A 16757-nucleotide genomic window follows, 5' to 3' on the forward strand; every position below is an offset into this window, starting at 1 on the left:
ATTTTAAGCAGTCTTTGCATGGCAAATAAAGATCCAGTGATTATAAAAATATGAATCATGAAGAAGATAAAGGTCTAGGAGGAATGATTTGCAAACAGAAGTTCACAGTTAAACTTCACTAATTCTTTTTTAAAAAAATCAGCACCTCTTAATTCCTAAGTTAATGTCAGTCACTGACTATAGCATACAATCCATGGAGGTGGCTCAGTTCTCTGTTCTAATCCAGCCAGTACATTGCCTGGCACCCAGCAGACGCTCATTCAAACTGAGTAATTAATCAGACAATTTATTCATTCAACAGATTTTACTAATTATTTTCCAAGTCTTTTACAATCTTAATGCCACCCCCCCAAAATAACAGTGTGTCTCTCAAAATCTAATAAACTCTAAAGAACCAAAATGTATATGATATTTAAAAATATAAATACTTAAAAAATTTAAGACTATAAAAATTCAAAGAATCACATCATCTGCCAGGTAAGTGTGTCAACCTGGAAAAGTAACTGATTTATTTTTAAAAACAGGTATTAAGAAAATTGATTTTCTTAAGTTATGTTATTTTCTTACATGGCTTCCAACTCATTTCATATAGTAAGTTCAAGTCTACAGCAAAGGCAAAAACTTACCAATCTATCTCAATAGAAACATTAGCCTGTTTACTTGGAAATCTATGATAAAAAGTTTAAGCCATTTAAAAAAGAATATGAAATTGTGTTTGCTCCTTTAATGCAATGAAATCTAGAGACCTTTACTTGACAAAAATCTCTGTTGCAAAGATATACCAAGAGAGATTTATGTATAAAAGAATTTGTAATAACTATTTTACATGTGTGGTGCCTTTAAAACTGGATTTGAAGACTGAATAAGTTATTAATACTAAAAAATAAAAACAAAAACAATGGTCAAAACAGGAAAGATTGAGAGTGCCTGGTAAAGGCCATTTGATCAGATATGTCCATATCCTAGGCAGCTCTAATACCTTGCTGTGGATACGAGCAATGTGTAGTTTACGTGATCTCTTAGAGACAAAGCAATGGGAAGACAGGAGTTGGAAGTCAACAGATCCACCACATGAATCAAAATAAAACAATCTGAACACCGCTGCCTCTCCTCAGCCACAATGTAGCACTCTCAGGTTCAGATCTAATAGACTCAAGTCCACTTTCAGCACAGCACACTCTGACTTCACTGAGTCACCGGCAGAGACCCTGGCACCTGAGTAGACTGAGGTGCTGGAGACCCACTGCTGACGGCTTGCGGAGGCACGGCAGCCGGTTCCATCTTGCTAATGTGAGTGATGAATCGAAGACGGAGTTTTAAAGCCGGTTTTAAATTACAGATAATCTTTTCTACCTAAAAAACAAAAGCACATTAAAACATATTTTCACCAGGGAAGTTCAATTTCCCACTTTTAAAGAAGTGACTTACACATTTCCTGAGACAATAAACCAGGGAGTAGAACAGGTGGATGAGAAGTTTCTCTCATATTTTGTGTTTTAACAAAAGCAGATAAAACTATTTCTTTCTTACCTGAAAAAAGCATGTGTTGTCCCTCACACACTATTATATATATGTACATTTGTGTATGTGTATCTATCTATATATGCATACACTTAACAGAAACATACTCACTGACCTAGACAGCCAGTCACCCTCCTGCCAAAAGCTAGTAGTTTACACTGGGGGTTCTACACATCCACCAAGGGACTCATCCTTTTAAAATGCCATCTTTATGCAAAGCACCATTATATTTCAAAGATCTTTGAATAACTCAGGTTCAAAACATTTACCTATACAGTTAACTTTTTTTGGTTTTGATTTACACCTGGAATGCAAACTAAATCATATTAGACTTACTCTTACTTAAAATGCTTTAAAGAAATAAATACATCAAGTAGTTCCATAGCTTTCTCAGCTTTACTTATATATTCTTGGATCCTACTAGGAAAGATTGGTCCATTAAAAATCCTTCCTTTCTGTATTCCCTTGTGTCAAAGTTTCTTAGGCTCAAATATAAGGAATATGCTAAAAAAAACATTTCTCTGTTGGTCTCCACAGTCCTGCGGAGGCGCAAAGGAGTCAACACCCTCCCAACTCCACGTCACCAGCTTCAAAGAGTGAATCCTCAAGACTAGGATTTACATGCTTACGTGTACCAATGTATATTCCTTTCCCATTTTACAGAGAAACAACATTAAAGTATAGTGAGGAAGTCACTTAACTTCACCTATTTGTCCTCCCTCCACCCTTCTAAAAGAGCTGAGATTCTGGTTCCCACAGACAGGAAACTCAGGAGGTATTAAAGAGGTATTTAAGGAGGTTCTTTCCACTTGGAGACAGCCCTCCCAGGGAGTGGCTCTTTATATGCTGAGTCGCATGCCTTTTAAAGTGACACAGAACAAATTTAATACCTATTCCAAATGGCAACCCCCCACCCCTCAAACAGTTAGGATAGAATTAATTCCCTAGGACTTTAAAAAAAATTCAAGTTCAGCACCCTCAGTTTTTAAATACCCTTCATGAGTTATTCTTCTGACCCTCCTGGTTTTAATCTTGTAGTCACACTGCTATTTGTCTTATGTCCTCACCGTGTACCCTAATCACTGTGGGGAAAAACAGGCTCTGCTTTACTCACTACACAAGGCCTCTCTGATCTTTTCAGTAGCCACGCTGTACTGTTTCTTCCTGATGAGTTTACTATTAGTAACTCCTCAGGTCATTTTCAGATGTTTTGTTACAAATGTCAAGAAGGAAAAGTGTGAGAAATTATAATAGATATTTATTTTTAAATTGGCAGACGATTGCTTTACAATGTTGTGCTGGTTTCTGCCATACAACGTGAATCGACTATAAGCATACCTATGTCCCCTCATGTTTAAGTTTTCAAAACTAAACATCATTGAAAAATAATTAAAGTGAACTTACTTGTTCTTTTACACTGTCACCAGTAAACATATACTTCATATGATACAGGAAGTCACAGATGGGATCCATGTAGTTTAAGTGGGTGCTACACTGGTCTACGTTCAGCAACATGTCATAAAACGCCACACCAATCTATTTAACAAATAAAATTATTTAAATGGTCAAAAATGGTTCAGTCATGATGCAGCTGGTCTCCGTGACAAGAACAGCACAGAGGGTACATCCTTGTTGAGGAACTGTCTCTATCACACAAGCCTCTGTGTACACGAGTGATACGGAACTGCTTGTATTTATGATGGAATTCAGAGTGCTGCCAACTGACCCCAAGTAGGAATTAAATACACTTTCTCTGCCTAATTTAAAATTTAAAATTAAGAGATAGACAACCCCTTTTCTGGAAACCATCTCTCAATTTCTGGGATACTTGGCAGTCTCAGGGAGCCTTTATATACTGTGCCTTCTTAGTTCCACTGGGTGTCTCACACTGCAAAGTTCTATATTTGGGGCATTCTCTTTTCTCTACACTTCTGTTACAAGGGATCAACTTTAGTCATTCCCATGACTCTGACGAATTCCTCTGTGCTATAGTGCACATGCTCAAATGCACTTCTCCATCTTTAGCTTTCTTCTCAGCCCTGATGATGAGTATTTTCCCCTGCATCTCCAGTTCAGCACATCCCACACCAAACTCATAGGCATACTAAGTTACGGGGATGCTAAGGCCTTAAGCAATACTCTTAGATCCTGCTAAACTGATTTTCCCACTAATGGTAATGATACACAGTTTGAAAAACACTAGGAAAGAAACCTTAATATACATTTTAGAACTTAATCTTACCATCGAAAACCCAGATTAAATTTTACCTCTATCATACATCGAGTTCTCTCTTGCTGAAACCTTTGTAAAAATGGTCCCACAAGGTGGTACACATAAAGCAACTGGAACTCAGTCTTCACTATAGGAAGAAGTACTTCAGTGAGAAATCTAAAATTTAAAGATCAAAATAAAAAATTCTTGTGACTCGAAATCAGTTAAATTGTTTGAATTTTGTTAATATAGCCTATCCAAGTATTTTCAAAATCTGTAATAATTTTTTTAAAGTTTATTTTAATTCTGGTAACATTTCTAATTAATCTCACATCTCTCACTGGCTCTTATTTTCATTTGATTATTGAAACAATTTACTTCAGATTTAGGAGTTGTTCCTAACAGTACAATTACTGAATGACGGAATGTGAATTATTTGAAATAAAAGAGGATAATCAACCTAATATAAAGGCCATTCTCAAGAAATTTAAATCTAATTAATACAATTATACAGTCAAAAATAATAATCAGAAGATAGGCTAGTATCAGGTATGCAGTACAAAAGGCAAATTTTGCGATATATTCTAGAAAAAGCATGCATTTGATTAAGCCCATTGAAATGATGCTAAAGCTGAAACTCCAGTACTTTGGCCACCTCATGTGAAGAGTTGACTCACTGGAAAAGACTCTGATGCTGGGAGAGATTGGGGGCAGGAGGAGAAGGGGACGACAGAGGATGAGATGGCTGGATGGCATCACTGACTCTATCGACGTGAGTTTGAGTGAACTCTGGGAGATGGTGATGGACAGGGAGGCCTGGAGTGCTGCGATTCATGGGGTTGCAAAGAGTCGGACACAACTGAGCGACTGAACTGACTGACTGATTGAAATGATAAAGGAAAACTGAATACGAGACTATTACTTATACATATAAATTATTTTTCTTCAATTAATTCTGACATAAAGGAGTCTTTCTGACACCCAGAAACTACTTAAGACTTTTACTGTGTCAGCTGTTCCACTGAATCAGATATATACCCCAGGTGTACAAGAGATTAAAAAGCAAAAACAAAATAAGTCAAATGTTTTTAGGAAATCATAATACCTACTTGGGAATGAGAGAAAGCTGCCCTATGCTGGAGTGGTGCCACACTGCATGTGCCAGAGCTAACGTGTAGCTACAGCTCATCTCAGAGTAGGACTGATGGCAAGCGGTGAAATCGAAGAGCCGGAAAGGATAGCCGACCCACTCTGTCTCAGACGTCAAGCTGGGACTGCTGATAACACTCACTATTCGATCATGAAGGACAATCCAATACGGCTCCTTTAAAACCAAGAAAAAGCCTGAAGAAAAACACCATTTCTCTAGTATTCCACTCTATATCCAGTATTGTACTCCAAAAGCCTAAAATAATAGCACTTTCTCATTCTTTAATGTTTTCTATTTATCCAGCTTGTGTGGCTTCACAATGAGTCAAATTAAGTCAATAACAACCTGGGGAGAAGTGTCTGTGAGTTAAGAGTGCTCCAGACATGAGTCTGTCCAGTTAATTTAATTGCTGATATTTACTACATGGTAAATTGACTTTATCTATATTTACTATACAGGTAATGCTGGTACACATTTATAATTCACAAATATGTATATATTTTGGAGGAGTGTAAGGAAGAAGTGATTCATAAAGATGCATAATCAAACAAGTTTGGAGAGCACTGCTTTAGACAATATTACTGACACGCAAAGATGTCAGACATTGGTGTGGTGCTGACTAGACATGTGTGGAGGTCACAGAGAGAGACACTGCATGAGTGGAGAAATTATAGAAGGCTTCGCTGAAAAAGCAAGCCCTAAGTTAGCAAAGAATGAGTAGGCTTTAGGGAAGGTAACAGAAGGAAAAGCATCCTGGTATATTCTCTTATATGGCAGAAGTACCTGAAAAATGTCTCAACAAGCATCATTTGCAGGAGGAAAGGATAAATTAGAGATACCAAGGAAACACTTCATGCAAAGATGAGCTCAATAAAGGACAGAAATGGTATGGACCTAACAGAAGCAGGAGATATTAAAAAGAGGTGGCAAGAATACATAGAAGAACTGTATCAAAAAGATCTTCACGACCCAGATAATCACGATGGAGAGATCACTAACCTAAAGCCAGACATCCTGGAATGGGAAAGCAAGTGGGCCTTAGAAGTATCATTATGAACAAAGCTACTGGAGGTGGCAGAATTCCAGTTGAGCTATTTCGAATCCTAGAAGATGATGCTGTTAAAGTGCTTCACTCAATACGCTAGCAAATTTGGAAAACTCAGCAGTGGCCACAGGACTGGAAAAGGTCAGTTTTCATTCCAATCCCAAAGAAAGGAAACGCCAAAGAATGCTCAAACTACTGCACAATTGCACTCATCTCACACACTAGAAAAGTAATGCTCAAAATTCTCTAAGCCAGGCTTCAACAATACATGAACCGTGAACTTCCAGATGTTCAAGTTGATTTTAGAAAAAGCAGAGGAACCAGAGATCAAATTGCCAACATCTGCTGGATCATCAAAAAGCAAGAGAGTTCCAGAAAAACATCTATTTCTGCTTTATTGACTATGCCAAAGCCTTTGACTGTGTGGATCACAATCAACTGTGGAAAATTCTGAAAGAGATGGGAATACCAGACCACCTGACCTGCCTCTTGAGAAATCTGTATGCAGGTCAGGAAGCAACAGTTAGAACTAGACATGGAACAACAGACTGGTTCCAAATAGGAAAAGGAGTACGTCAAGGCTGTATATTGTTAGCGTGCTTATTCAACTTATATGCAGTGTACATCATGAGAAACACTGGGTTGGATGAAGCTGGAATCAAGATTGCTGGGAGAAATATCAATAACCTCAGATAGGCAGATGACACCACCCTTATGGCAGAAAGTGAAGAAGAACTAAAGAGTCTCTTGATGCAAGTGAAAGAGGAGAGTGAAAAAGTTGGCTTAAAGCTCAACGTTCAGAAAACAAAGATCATATCATCTGATCCCATCACTTCATGGCAAATAGATAGAGAAACAGTGGAAACAGTGGCTGACTTTTTATTTTTACTTCAAAATCACTGCAGATGGTGACTGCAGCCATGAAATTAAAAGATGCTTACTCCTTGGAAGAAAAGTTATGACCAACCTAGACAGCATATTAAAAAACAGAGACATTACTTTGCCAACAAAGGTCCATCTAGTCAAGGCTATGGTTTTTCCAGTAGTCATGTATGGATGTGAGAGTTGGACTATAAAGAAAGCTGAGCACCAAAGAATTGATGCTTTGGCACTATGGTGTTGGAAAAGACTCTTGAGAGTCCCTTGGACTGCAAGGAGATCCAACCAGTCCATCCTAAAGGAAATTAGTCCTGAATATTCATTGGAAGGACTGATGCTGAAGCTGAAACTCCAATACTTTGGCCACCTCATGTGAAGAGCTGACTCATTTGAAAAGACCCTGATGCTGGGAAAGATTGAAGGCGGGAGGAGAAGGGGATGCCAGAGGATGAGATGGTTGGGATGGCATCACCAACTCAATGGGCATGAGTTTGAGTAAACTCTGGGAGTTGGTGATAGATAGGGAGGCCTGGCATGCTGCAGTCCATAGGGTCGCAAAGAGTTGGACACAACTGAGCTACTGAACTGAATTGAACTCAAAGGATCTAGATACATAATATGTTAAGGGGTCAAAAATAGATCAGATTTTAATTGGAAAACTAAGGTTGGATAGGAAAGTGGGACCAAGGGATGCAGGGACCCATAGTCAGGTAGATTTATTTAGATCTGATGCAAAAGAGGCACTGTAGATTTTAGAAGCAATAATAAAGTGAAAAAAAAAACAAAAAAAAGAAACATTTCATTAATTGCATGATGACCTTGTTTAAATCAAAATGATTAACTTACTGGTAGGGCAGTGATGATCAATCCAATGGCATTCATCCATGCTGTAATGTTCTCTCTTGGCACTAAAGGCTGACTATTAGTTGGGAAAAAGAACAAAAAGGTGAAATTATAAAAACATTTTATATGGTTGACACTGTATCTTACTTTGAGAATATATATAATTTGGGGTTGACACTGATCTATCTCAATAAAACTACAATGGGTTTTTAGTGAGTAAAAATATAAATAAAAACTAAGTAAGGCTTTTCAATTTTTTCAATTTTCTTCTTTAACAATGGTTGCTGAGCTGAAAGACTATTTCACTTATTTATATTTATTCTCCAATCATTATCCTCTACTTTATATTGTCCTTTAAGAAGAAAATCTTGAAAAACTGTCTTTAGGGAAAAGTTAACGTTATGCCTAAGTTAAATGTCAAACAGCTAATAGAGAGTAGAAGAAAGAACAAACCCAGGTTTTCTGGCCGTTCAGGGCTCATTCCATTTCACCTTTATCACTAAGACGAGATCTGGAACCTAAAGATAGTCACTATTCAATGTGCCCTAGCCTTGGGACAACAGGTGTGTCTTACAGCTCCAAATAAAATATCATTCTCTTAAACACTGAATCTTATTGCACGAAACAGGATACACACCTCTTCAGGACAACATTTAGAAGAGCATTTCCAACATCCTGGCCGGAAACAGCCAAGGCCATGAGTTCCACACAAGTAACATGCAGTGCGTGGGCAGCGGGGTTGGGAAACTCATTGAACCTCCAGTCACAGTTTGGGAATGGACCAGGAGATTTGCCAGCCATCGGTGCAGACGATTAAAGCAATAACTGGTTGATAATTCTGAGATTAAAGGCTTCTGTTTGTATAGTGCTTTACAGTTTTCAAAGGTTGAACATGTAAACATTTCATTTGATTATCAATATATCTGATTATGAGCCCTCAATAAGTGATTTATTGGAGAGCTTAAGAGGCAAACAATACAAACTGAATACAAATAAATCTGACATGTGTTGATAGCAACCATGTGATCAGCCACAGGTATCAATGACTGGTCTTATATGAGTGGGTTCTTATTACCATGACATGACAGCTGTAGATGCAACCAAGGTATCCAAAGGCTTTATCAACCTATTTTCTTTTAGTTGTAGGAAAGTTAATAAGAACATTACTTTCTCATGAGTAGCTCTTTTACTTCAGGAAGGAATTCCTGTGTAGGAAAATTAAATCAGGCCTATATATGTAAAACTGCTCTATTTAGTAAATAGAGTGGCATCGTGTATAGTTATATTAAGTATAGTGGGTTAATAATTTAAAACAGAAGTAAAGAAAGAAAACACCAATATAGAATCTTTTTCACTACCAAAAAATGTTTTACTATTATCTACTAATGTTTTAAAAATTATTCAGGGATTTATTTAAAGCGACAAAGTTCTATGTTCTCCATAGAACAAATGCATGTACTATAATACATAGTGTATTTATTTAGGAATGTTTTTCTTGGAAACAAATCTCTTCTCTAAGGTTTTGTTTTTTTTAAATAAAAGTTTTAATGGAGTAAATTTCTGCCTATCTGGCATTATGCTGCTGATTTAAGACTTCAAAACCTTTACAGAAGTAAAAATTAAAAAATAAAATGTTCTAAAAAACTGAAGTCTTAGAATATATAAAAACTTTGCAATATTTAAAATGACAATATATGTTCACACAAATCAACATATAGTTATTTCTGTAGAGTCTGGAAAATCACAATGAAAAGGATATTATCTACCAGTCTGCCAATCAATTTGCAGTAGTAAGAGTCGTCTGGGACCCAGGGATTGTCTTCTCGTGCATTCATAGCATTTTTAAGGTAAGTGTCACTTAGACACCAGCCCTGTGGTCGGTTATCCTTGAGCGACCCAATGATTGCATGGACAAGTTTTCGTTTGAGACTTTCGCGATTTCTCAGGTGCATTTCATAATAATGCAGAGTATTATACAAATAAGTCACTGGACGATCTGCCAAGAAGAAAACATCACTACAATGTTTACCTGGTTACTGACAACTGTGAAAAACTGATCTATTCTCAAGATTGCCAAAAAATAGCTCAGAAGATTATAAAACTATTACCCGTGTTAGGCAATTGCATACAATGGCTATTTTTATTTTAGGACAAGGCAGAAGGCTTCTAACAACATACACAGCTTCTACTGAAGGATAAGCATCACATTTAGATGCAGCAATTCCACTCCTGGAAATTTTTCCTGCAAAAATGATGCATGTGTAAGCAATGTAGCTGCAGCCTGTTTATACTAGCAAAAGATTAGAACAGCCTACATGATGAAAACAGGGGACTGGTTAAGTTAATCATGGCATGTATGAAGCAGCTTTGTATGATCTGATACTAAATAATCAACTGTAAAACCTTATAAAGGTTAATAAAAATAGTGTGTATATTATATTTGTGAAAAAAATAAACTACAAACCCCAGAATATTTAAGGTAGGATACATAAGAAACTGGTAACAGTGACTGCCTACAGGGAAGAAAGGAGGAGCTACAAGAATAAGCTAGAGGACAGGGGTGGGACTGACCACTTTCACTGCATCAGGTGCATATATTACCCAATCCAAAAAGAAGAGTATTTTTAAAGGAAAGCTCCCTTGAACTTCATATCTACTCTGCAGTGCTAAAATGCAATTCAGACTTCTGCTATGAAGGGAGATATCTTAGATAAAAGAGATATCTTAGGTCAAGGACTAAGAAGAACTGCCTCCCCACCCCCTCCACCACCCCGCCAGATAAAATACTCTCTATCCCCCTAGAGTGGGTATAGTCCATGGCTGCTCCAGGACTTCCATGTTCTGTCACTGACTTCACTGTTCTCAGTCACCAGGCTCCAAACTTGAGAGTTGTCCTTGATTTCTTTCTTTCGATATTCTCCCCATAACTGGTCAACCAAGCCCAATTCCTACTCTTGACTCTCTCTCCCTTCCTTCTCATTTTCAGTGTCACCACACTTGTTTCCGGAGAAGGCAATGGCACCCCACTCCAGTACTCTTGCCTCCCATGGACGGAGGGGCCTGGTGGGCTGCAGTCCATGGGGTCGCTAGGAGTCAGACACGACTGAGCAACTTCACTTTCACTTTTCACTTTCATGCACTGGAGAGGGAAATGGCAACCCACTCCAGTGTTCTTGCCTGGAGAATCCCAGGGACGGGGGAGCCTGGTGGGCTGCCGTCTATGGGGTCGCACAGAGTCGGACACAACTGAAAGCGACTTAGCAGCAGCAGCAGCATACTTGTTTAGATGTTAACTGACACAAGTCTTTGAAATGGCTTCCTCCTTCCAAGACACGCTGCTACTAGAACTGGACTCACCTTTTTAAAATAACGCTTTCCATACCATGACTTTACTCAAGAACTTCTAGTTAATTCTCCATTATCTGTAGATTATAAAACCAGAACTTCTCAACCTGGCATTTACAGTGATGAGTTGCCAGGTACAATTTAGCCCAATGAGGCAATTGTTTTTAAAAAATGCCTTGTTTTTAATACCTCCATGATTTTTCCAAAGGATTTCTCCTGCCTATTTTGCTCTCTTCTCCTTTCTGTTTATAAAAATCACATACATTATAGTTCAAACCCTACCCATCCAAGAAGCTTGCCAAGATCCATTTAGTTCACAGTAATATCCATCTGTTCTGAACTAATACTTCTCTCTTTCTGTACTGATTTGATAATTAATCACACAATATATAAAATAAGGCATCTCTTGCATATTATTTATTTTTGCTATAATTTACTTATTAATATTTTTATGTTGTCTATTTTATATATCAAGGTATCATCACATAGCACTTCTCCTGAAAATGCTTTTATTAAAAATTATTAAAATAAAACCTTTATAACGATTATTATCCATATGATCATGTTCAGCCTACTTCTGTCTATAGAGAGCTTAGATGGAATTAAAATTTGAAAAAGCTCACCATGAAATTTATATAAGCCTCCCAGGTGATCTAGTAGAGTCTCCAGTGATTTGGATACCGGGAGCAACTCTAAAAACCTGTGGATTACTATATCAAACACTGGGAGGAATCGGAGACACACATTTCCAAAATAGATGGGCAGATATGGAGACTGTATCGGCACAGGAGGATCAACCTGCTCCGCCAGGCCCTCAAAATAGAGCTTCTCCGGGTATTTCTGTGGAAGTGAGCAAATGGTAAATGTTTAGGGCATCTTTTTAAAATTTTCTTAAAAAAAAAAAAAAAAGAGCTAAATAAACCTGCCATTTTTCAAAGAACATAGAACTATGTTTGCTCCGGTAATGCAATGAAATCTAGAGTCCTTAACAAAAATTTCTATTCTCCTAAAGATATACCAAAAGAGATTTACATATGAAAGGACTGGATTTAACTCTTCATTTTCTATTGTAAGTACCCAAACCTATTAAAACTGTAGTTTCAATTTGTTCTTAATATTAGAGAGACTCTAGAACCTTAAGAAAGTTTAGGCAGCTAAGTCACTTCTACACTGACCGGACAGACAAGAACAGACCTGCAGAGAAAACAGCCAAGTCAATTAGCCAAAGACCTAAAGTTTGGCCTTAAAAGGATGAAGTGAAGCACTAATTTTAATTAGTACCTTGTGATAATTCATGTGCTTGGTGTGCCAGTCATTCTGTAGCCAGTGTTCTGGGGAATTTTCCTTCACAAAGTCACTTACTCGATTTCTAAAATCATTTGGCTTGAGTAACAGCAACTGAATTATGAAATAACAAACTTGGGCTTCATTCCCTTCGTGGCTACGCATGGCCTTTGGAAAAAAAACAGAACAATTAAATGAAAATGACCAACCTATGCAAAAGCAAGGCTCCAGAGAGCCTAAATTTGAGAACAGTAAAATCTCACAATTAGAACTTTATTGTATAATCCATCCCAAAATAATTGTTCAGCATTCCCCAAACATGCCTGACACCTTTTTGCCTAGTTTGGGCTCTCACCTGGAATGTCCATCTTTATTTTTTGAAATTTAGCCCTCTCTTGAAGACCCATCACCTAAGCAGATGTGATCTTTCAGTGCTGCCTGGTAATACTTTCCCTACACCTCTAACTTACTATTTACTGATTCATAGACTTATCTTATTTCCCTTACTAGACTGTGACCATCTTTATATCTATGCTGTAGAGCTGAGAGGTGAATGTTAAGCACTTACACCCTTTAAACATCACTGCTGCTGCTGCTGCTGCTAAGTCGCTTCAGTCGTGTTCGACTCTGTGCGACCGCATAGACGGCAGCCCACCAGGCTCCCCTGTCCCTGGGATTCTCCAGGCAAGAACACTGGAGTGGGTTGCCATTTCCTTCTCCAACGCATGAAAGTGAAAAGTCAAAGTGAAGCCGCTCAGTCGTGTCTGACTCTTCGCGATCCCATGGACTGCAGCCCACCAGGCCGCTCCATCCATGGGATTTGCCAGGCAAGAGTACTAGAGTCAAATATCACTACTATAGTGTTAAAACATGTAGCAGTTTCCAGCCTGATTCAGTGATTTTTCTTAAAATTTGGCCTGAAATAGACATCAAAGTCAAGAGAAAAAAAAACACTTGAGGAAAACTGGGTGACTATAAGAAGCATTCAGTTTCTTATATATTATGGCTAACAAAGTATACATAAATGATTATTAGCACTCTGAAAAAAAACTTAATGACTTTTCTTTTTTTACTACTTCCTGCCTCTTCTAGGAGCTTTTGAGAATCATTTCAGAGCATCACAAAGCCAGGACCACATCTGTCTTACTTACTTCTATACCTTCTGTACATACAACATAGTAGATATTCAATACATGCTTACTGAATGGATGAATAAAGAAATTGGGGAATCTTTAATTCCTTAGGGAATTGATAGCAATGTATGATTTACAGTATAAATTCACTAAATCTTTAAAAACAATATGGGGCTTCCCTGGTAGCTCAGCTGGTAAAGAACCACATGCAATGCAGGAGACCCCAGTTTGATTTCTGGGTCAGGAAGATCCCCTGGAGAAGGAATAGGCTACCTACTTGAGTATTCTTGGGCTTCCCTGGTGGCTCAGACAGTAAAGAATCTGCCTGCAATGCAGGAGACCTGGGTTCGATCCCTAGGTTGGGAAGATCCCCTGGGGAAGGGAAAGGCTACCCATTCCAGTATCATGGCCTGGAGAATTCCATGGACTGTATAGTCCACGGGTCACAAAGAGTCAGACACGACTGAGCAACTTTTACTTTACTAGGAACAATATACGGCAGATCAGCACATGATCCATTAGTCATTAACACTGATCCAAAGAGAATGAGACTGCTTAGACCTGTTTTTAAGTAAGTGTATTCTTACCAGGCAGAGAATTAATCTGTCCAGTGTAACAATGTTGTACTTCCATACCATATCATTAAGAATTTCAATGCATTTGTTGAGTTGCTGACCTCCAGCTGACGTAGAGAACTCATATACCAGGAAATCTGCAAAAGTTCTCACATGGACTACTAAGGCCCTGGCTCCAATTCTCTCCAGTACTCTGGAAAGCAGAGAGTAAAAAATAAATTACACTGCTGTATAGTATGATGGACTGACAAATGGAATGCAGATCTAGGTTTTCGACTTACCTATAGCCAATCTGATTAATGTGATCTGTTTCCAGGAGCATTTTCCAGAGCAGACAAAGGAAGAGAGGAGGAGAACGTTGTGCAGAAAAGTGGGTGATGATGTCATTTTCGTTGGTCATTGACTTCCACTTCCTATACTCCTCCTCCACATTTTTTTTCAGATTAAAACGACTCTCTTGAGGTACATTATTTTGTTTAAAGAATGCCTACAAGGAAGATCAGAAGTTTATTTCAATGGCTATAGTAAAAAGGGCACTAGCTGCAGAATCAAGAAACCAGTTTCAGGCTTGACTCTAACACTAATAAATTCCATGTGCCCTCAAGTAACTCAGTAATCAGGGCCTAAATTTCTATATTGGGAAAATACAAAGGCTTTGATTGGATTATCTGTAAGATTCCTCTCCTAGATTTTCTAAACAGAAATTCCAAGCAAACCTGAATTCAAACTTTCTTCAGTCATCTGTTGATACTTCTGCTCATCTTTGAAAAAAGAGAAAAAGAAAAAGAATGTATGTACTCTTCCATTACATATTTTAATATCCCTATGAGGAAAATCCATTGCACTAGCCAGGTGGTTCTCAGAGCATGGTCCCCAGACCATCAGTATTAGCATGACCTCAGACCTGTAAGAAATGTGAATTCTTGGGCCCCATCTCAGACCTAATGAATCAGAAGCTCTGCAGCTGGAGTCTAGGAGTCTAGCTAAACCACCTCTCCAGGCGATTCTGATAGGTTTGAGACCTACTGTTCCAGTCCTATTAGAAGTTATAGAAAACAGATGTTTACTATGCTTAAAATTTTCTCTGAAAAGTAGAAGACAGATGAGGTTTTCCTTTCTCCATATTATAATAGCCAAGTTTATAGCTTTTCTCTCCATGTGATTAAAAAAAGAAAAATCTGTCAAATGTACACGTGTGTATTCTGTGAAGCCCCATTACATTGTGTTTCTCCCCATTACTGTTCGGTGAGAGAGGAAGAATTGTTTAGGTCATGTGTTACACCTCACAAGATTCTAAAACTGTTAACTAAAAAGATGAAGCCATAACAATTACAGTTTTAGAGACACATCCGCTCCTTTAATAGGACAAGGAACAACTCAAGAGATTTTGGGAGTAACAGCAAAGATTTACAAAAAAGAGAAATAAAAGCTAATATTCTTTGGATGCCATCAAAACTCTCCAGAATAACACAGTAAATGGGAAGACTGATTTCATATACCGTACATTCAATATATAATTCAAAACAAAATTACCTGTAGTGGGCCTGGAAAACAACTAAGAGTATGTGAAGCCCAATTGTGAGGTGTAAAACTCATGATGGTCTGAAGTATGTCTTTACACCAAGTTCCCTGAATTGAATCAGAGCCTGTGAAAAAATCTAACACAAACAAATAAATGTAACCCAGATATAAAAGATCATGTCCATAATTCATAGATGATAAAAAGTCACAAGTTTCTACAGTCAGAGAATTTCACTGCAGGGCATTCACCACTTAACTAGTAATCACATCAGTAAATAATGAAGATAACTAGTGAAAAAAATACAAAAGACATTTGGTACCTTTTTCTCTTTTTAAGATTACAGAACATCAGTGACATAACAGTGGTACAGGCCCACCACGGCTGCTCGTTTACTTCACTCCTGAGAGTGAGGTGTTATCACTTTACTGAGCCAAGGAAACAGAAGTGTTCGAGTACAGCAGGTATCTTTTCTGGCGATCGAAAACACCTATAGTCTATAATCCTCTAAATCAAGGAGGTTTATTTATGTAAAATAAGACAGTATACACAAATGTATTTGAGGTTGCTAAATTCAGTAACTATTTCTCTAAAATAGCCATTCTCAAAGTGTGGTCTGCAGACTTTGTGGGTCCCCAATATCTTTCAAGGATTTGATGAGGTCAACACTATTAAAATAATAATAATAATAATAATAATACGATACCATTGGCCTTTTCACCATGTTGAAATGTGCACTGATGGTGCAAAGCAACGGTGGGGTAACACTGCTGGCCGTTGGAACAAATCAAACAGTGGTACCAAGTTATACTCATAGCCATTGTAATCTTCACCACAACACACTCTTAGCAGGGAAAAAACGCCAGTTTCACTTAAGACTCTCTGATAAAACTGTAAAAAAGATTATATCTCAGCCCTTAAGTATATCTGTTTGTAACATCTTGTGTGATAAAACGGAAGTATGCATAAGGCGTTCCAGCTACTCTTGAGGAAAAATACTTTGTGATTGAATATTGGGTCAAATTAGCTCTTTTTTTCATGGAATCCCAATTTTACTTGAAAGAACACATAGTTTTTAAGATTTGGGCATTAGGCAGATATTTTTCTTGAAAATTAATAAAGGGAGCCTCTAACTTTAAGAAGAACAAATAACTGTATCTTTCACCAATGATAAAATTTGACCTCTCAAGCGAACATCTGAATTTTGGAAAACATGTATCTACTACCACAAGCCTAACAGCTTTCTAAAAC

At 37.7% G+C, this 16757-nt stretch overlaps 1 protein-coding gene across 2 annotated transcripts in view; it reads right to left on the reverse strand.

Moving 5' to 3' along the window:
• Window positions 1-270: 270 nt before the first annotated feature.
• Window positions 271-16757, reverse strand: part of MED23 (mediator complex subunit 23) — a 43777-nt gene continuing 27290 nt past the window's right edge. For both annotated transcript variants that reach the window (XM_061427998.1, XM_061427997.1), the window contains 12 exons: window positions 15521-15645; window positions 14269-14474; window positions 14000-14180; window positions 12277-12447; window positions 11619-11835; window positions 9410-9646; window positions 8288-8453; window positions 7654-7726; window positions 4843-5057; window positions 3790-3910; window positions 2926-3057; window positions 271-1353 (listed from right to left, as the gene is read on the reverse strand). In XM_061427998.1, coding sequence (XP_061283982.1) covers window positions 1186-1353; window positions 2926-3057; window positions 3790-3910; window positions 4843-5057; window positions 7654-7726; window positions 8288-8453; window positions 9410-9646; window positions 11619-11835; window positions 12277-12447; window positions 14000-14180; window positions 14269-14474; window positions 15521-15645 — 2012 coding nt within the window. In that variant the 3' untranslated portion in view covers window positions 271-1185. The remainder of the gene's footprint in view (window positions 1354-2925; window positions 3058-3789; window positions 3911-4842; window positions 5058-7653; window positions 7727-8287; window positions 8454-9409; window positions 9647-11618; window positions 11836-12276; window positions 12448-13999; window positions 14181-14268; window positions 14475-15520; window positions 15646-16757) is intronic.

The sequence above is a fragment of the Bos javanicus genome, chromosome 9 (genome assembly GCF_032452875.1).
Source record: "Bos javanicus breed banteng chromosome 9, ARS-OSU_banteng_1.0, whole genome shotgun sequence".
NCBI lineage: Eukaryota > Metazoa > Chordata > Mammalia > Artiodactyla > Bovidae > Bos > Bos javanicus.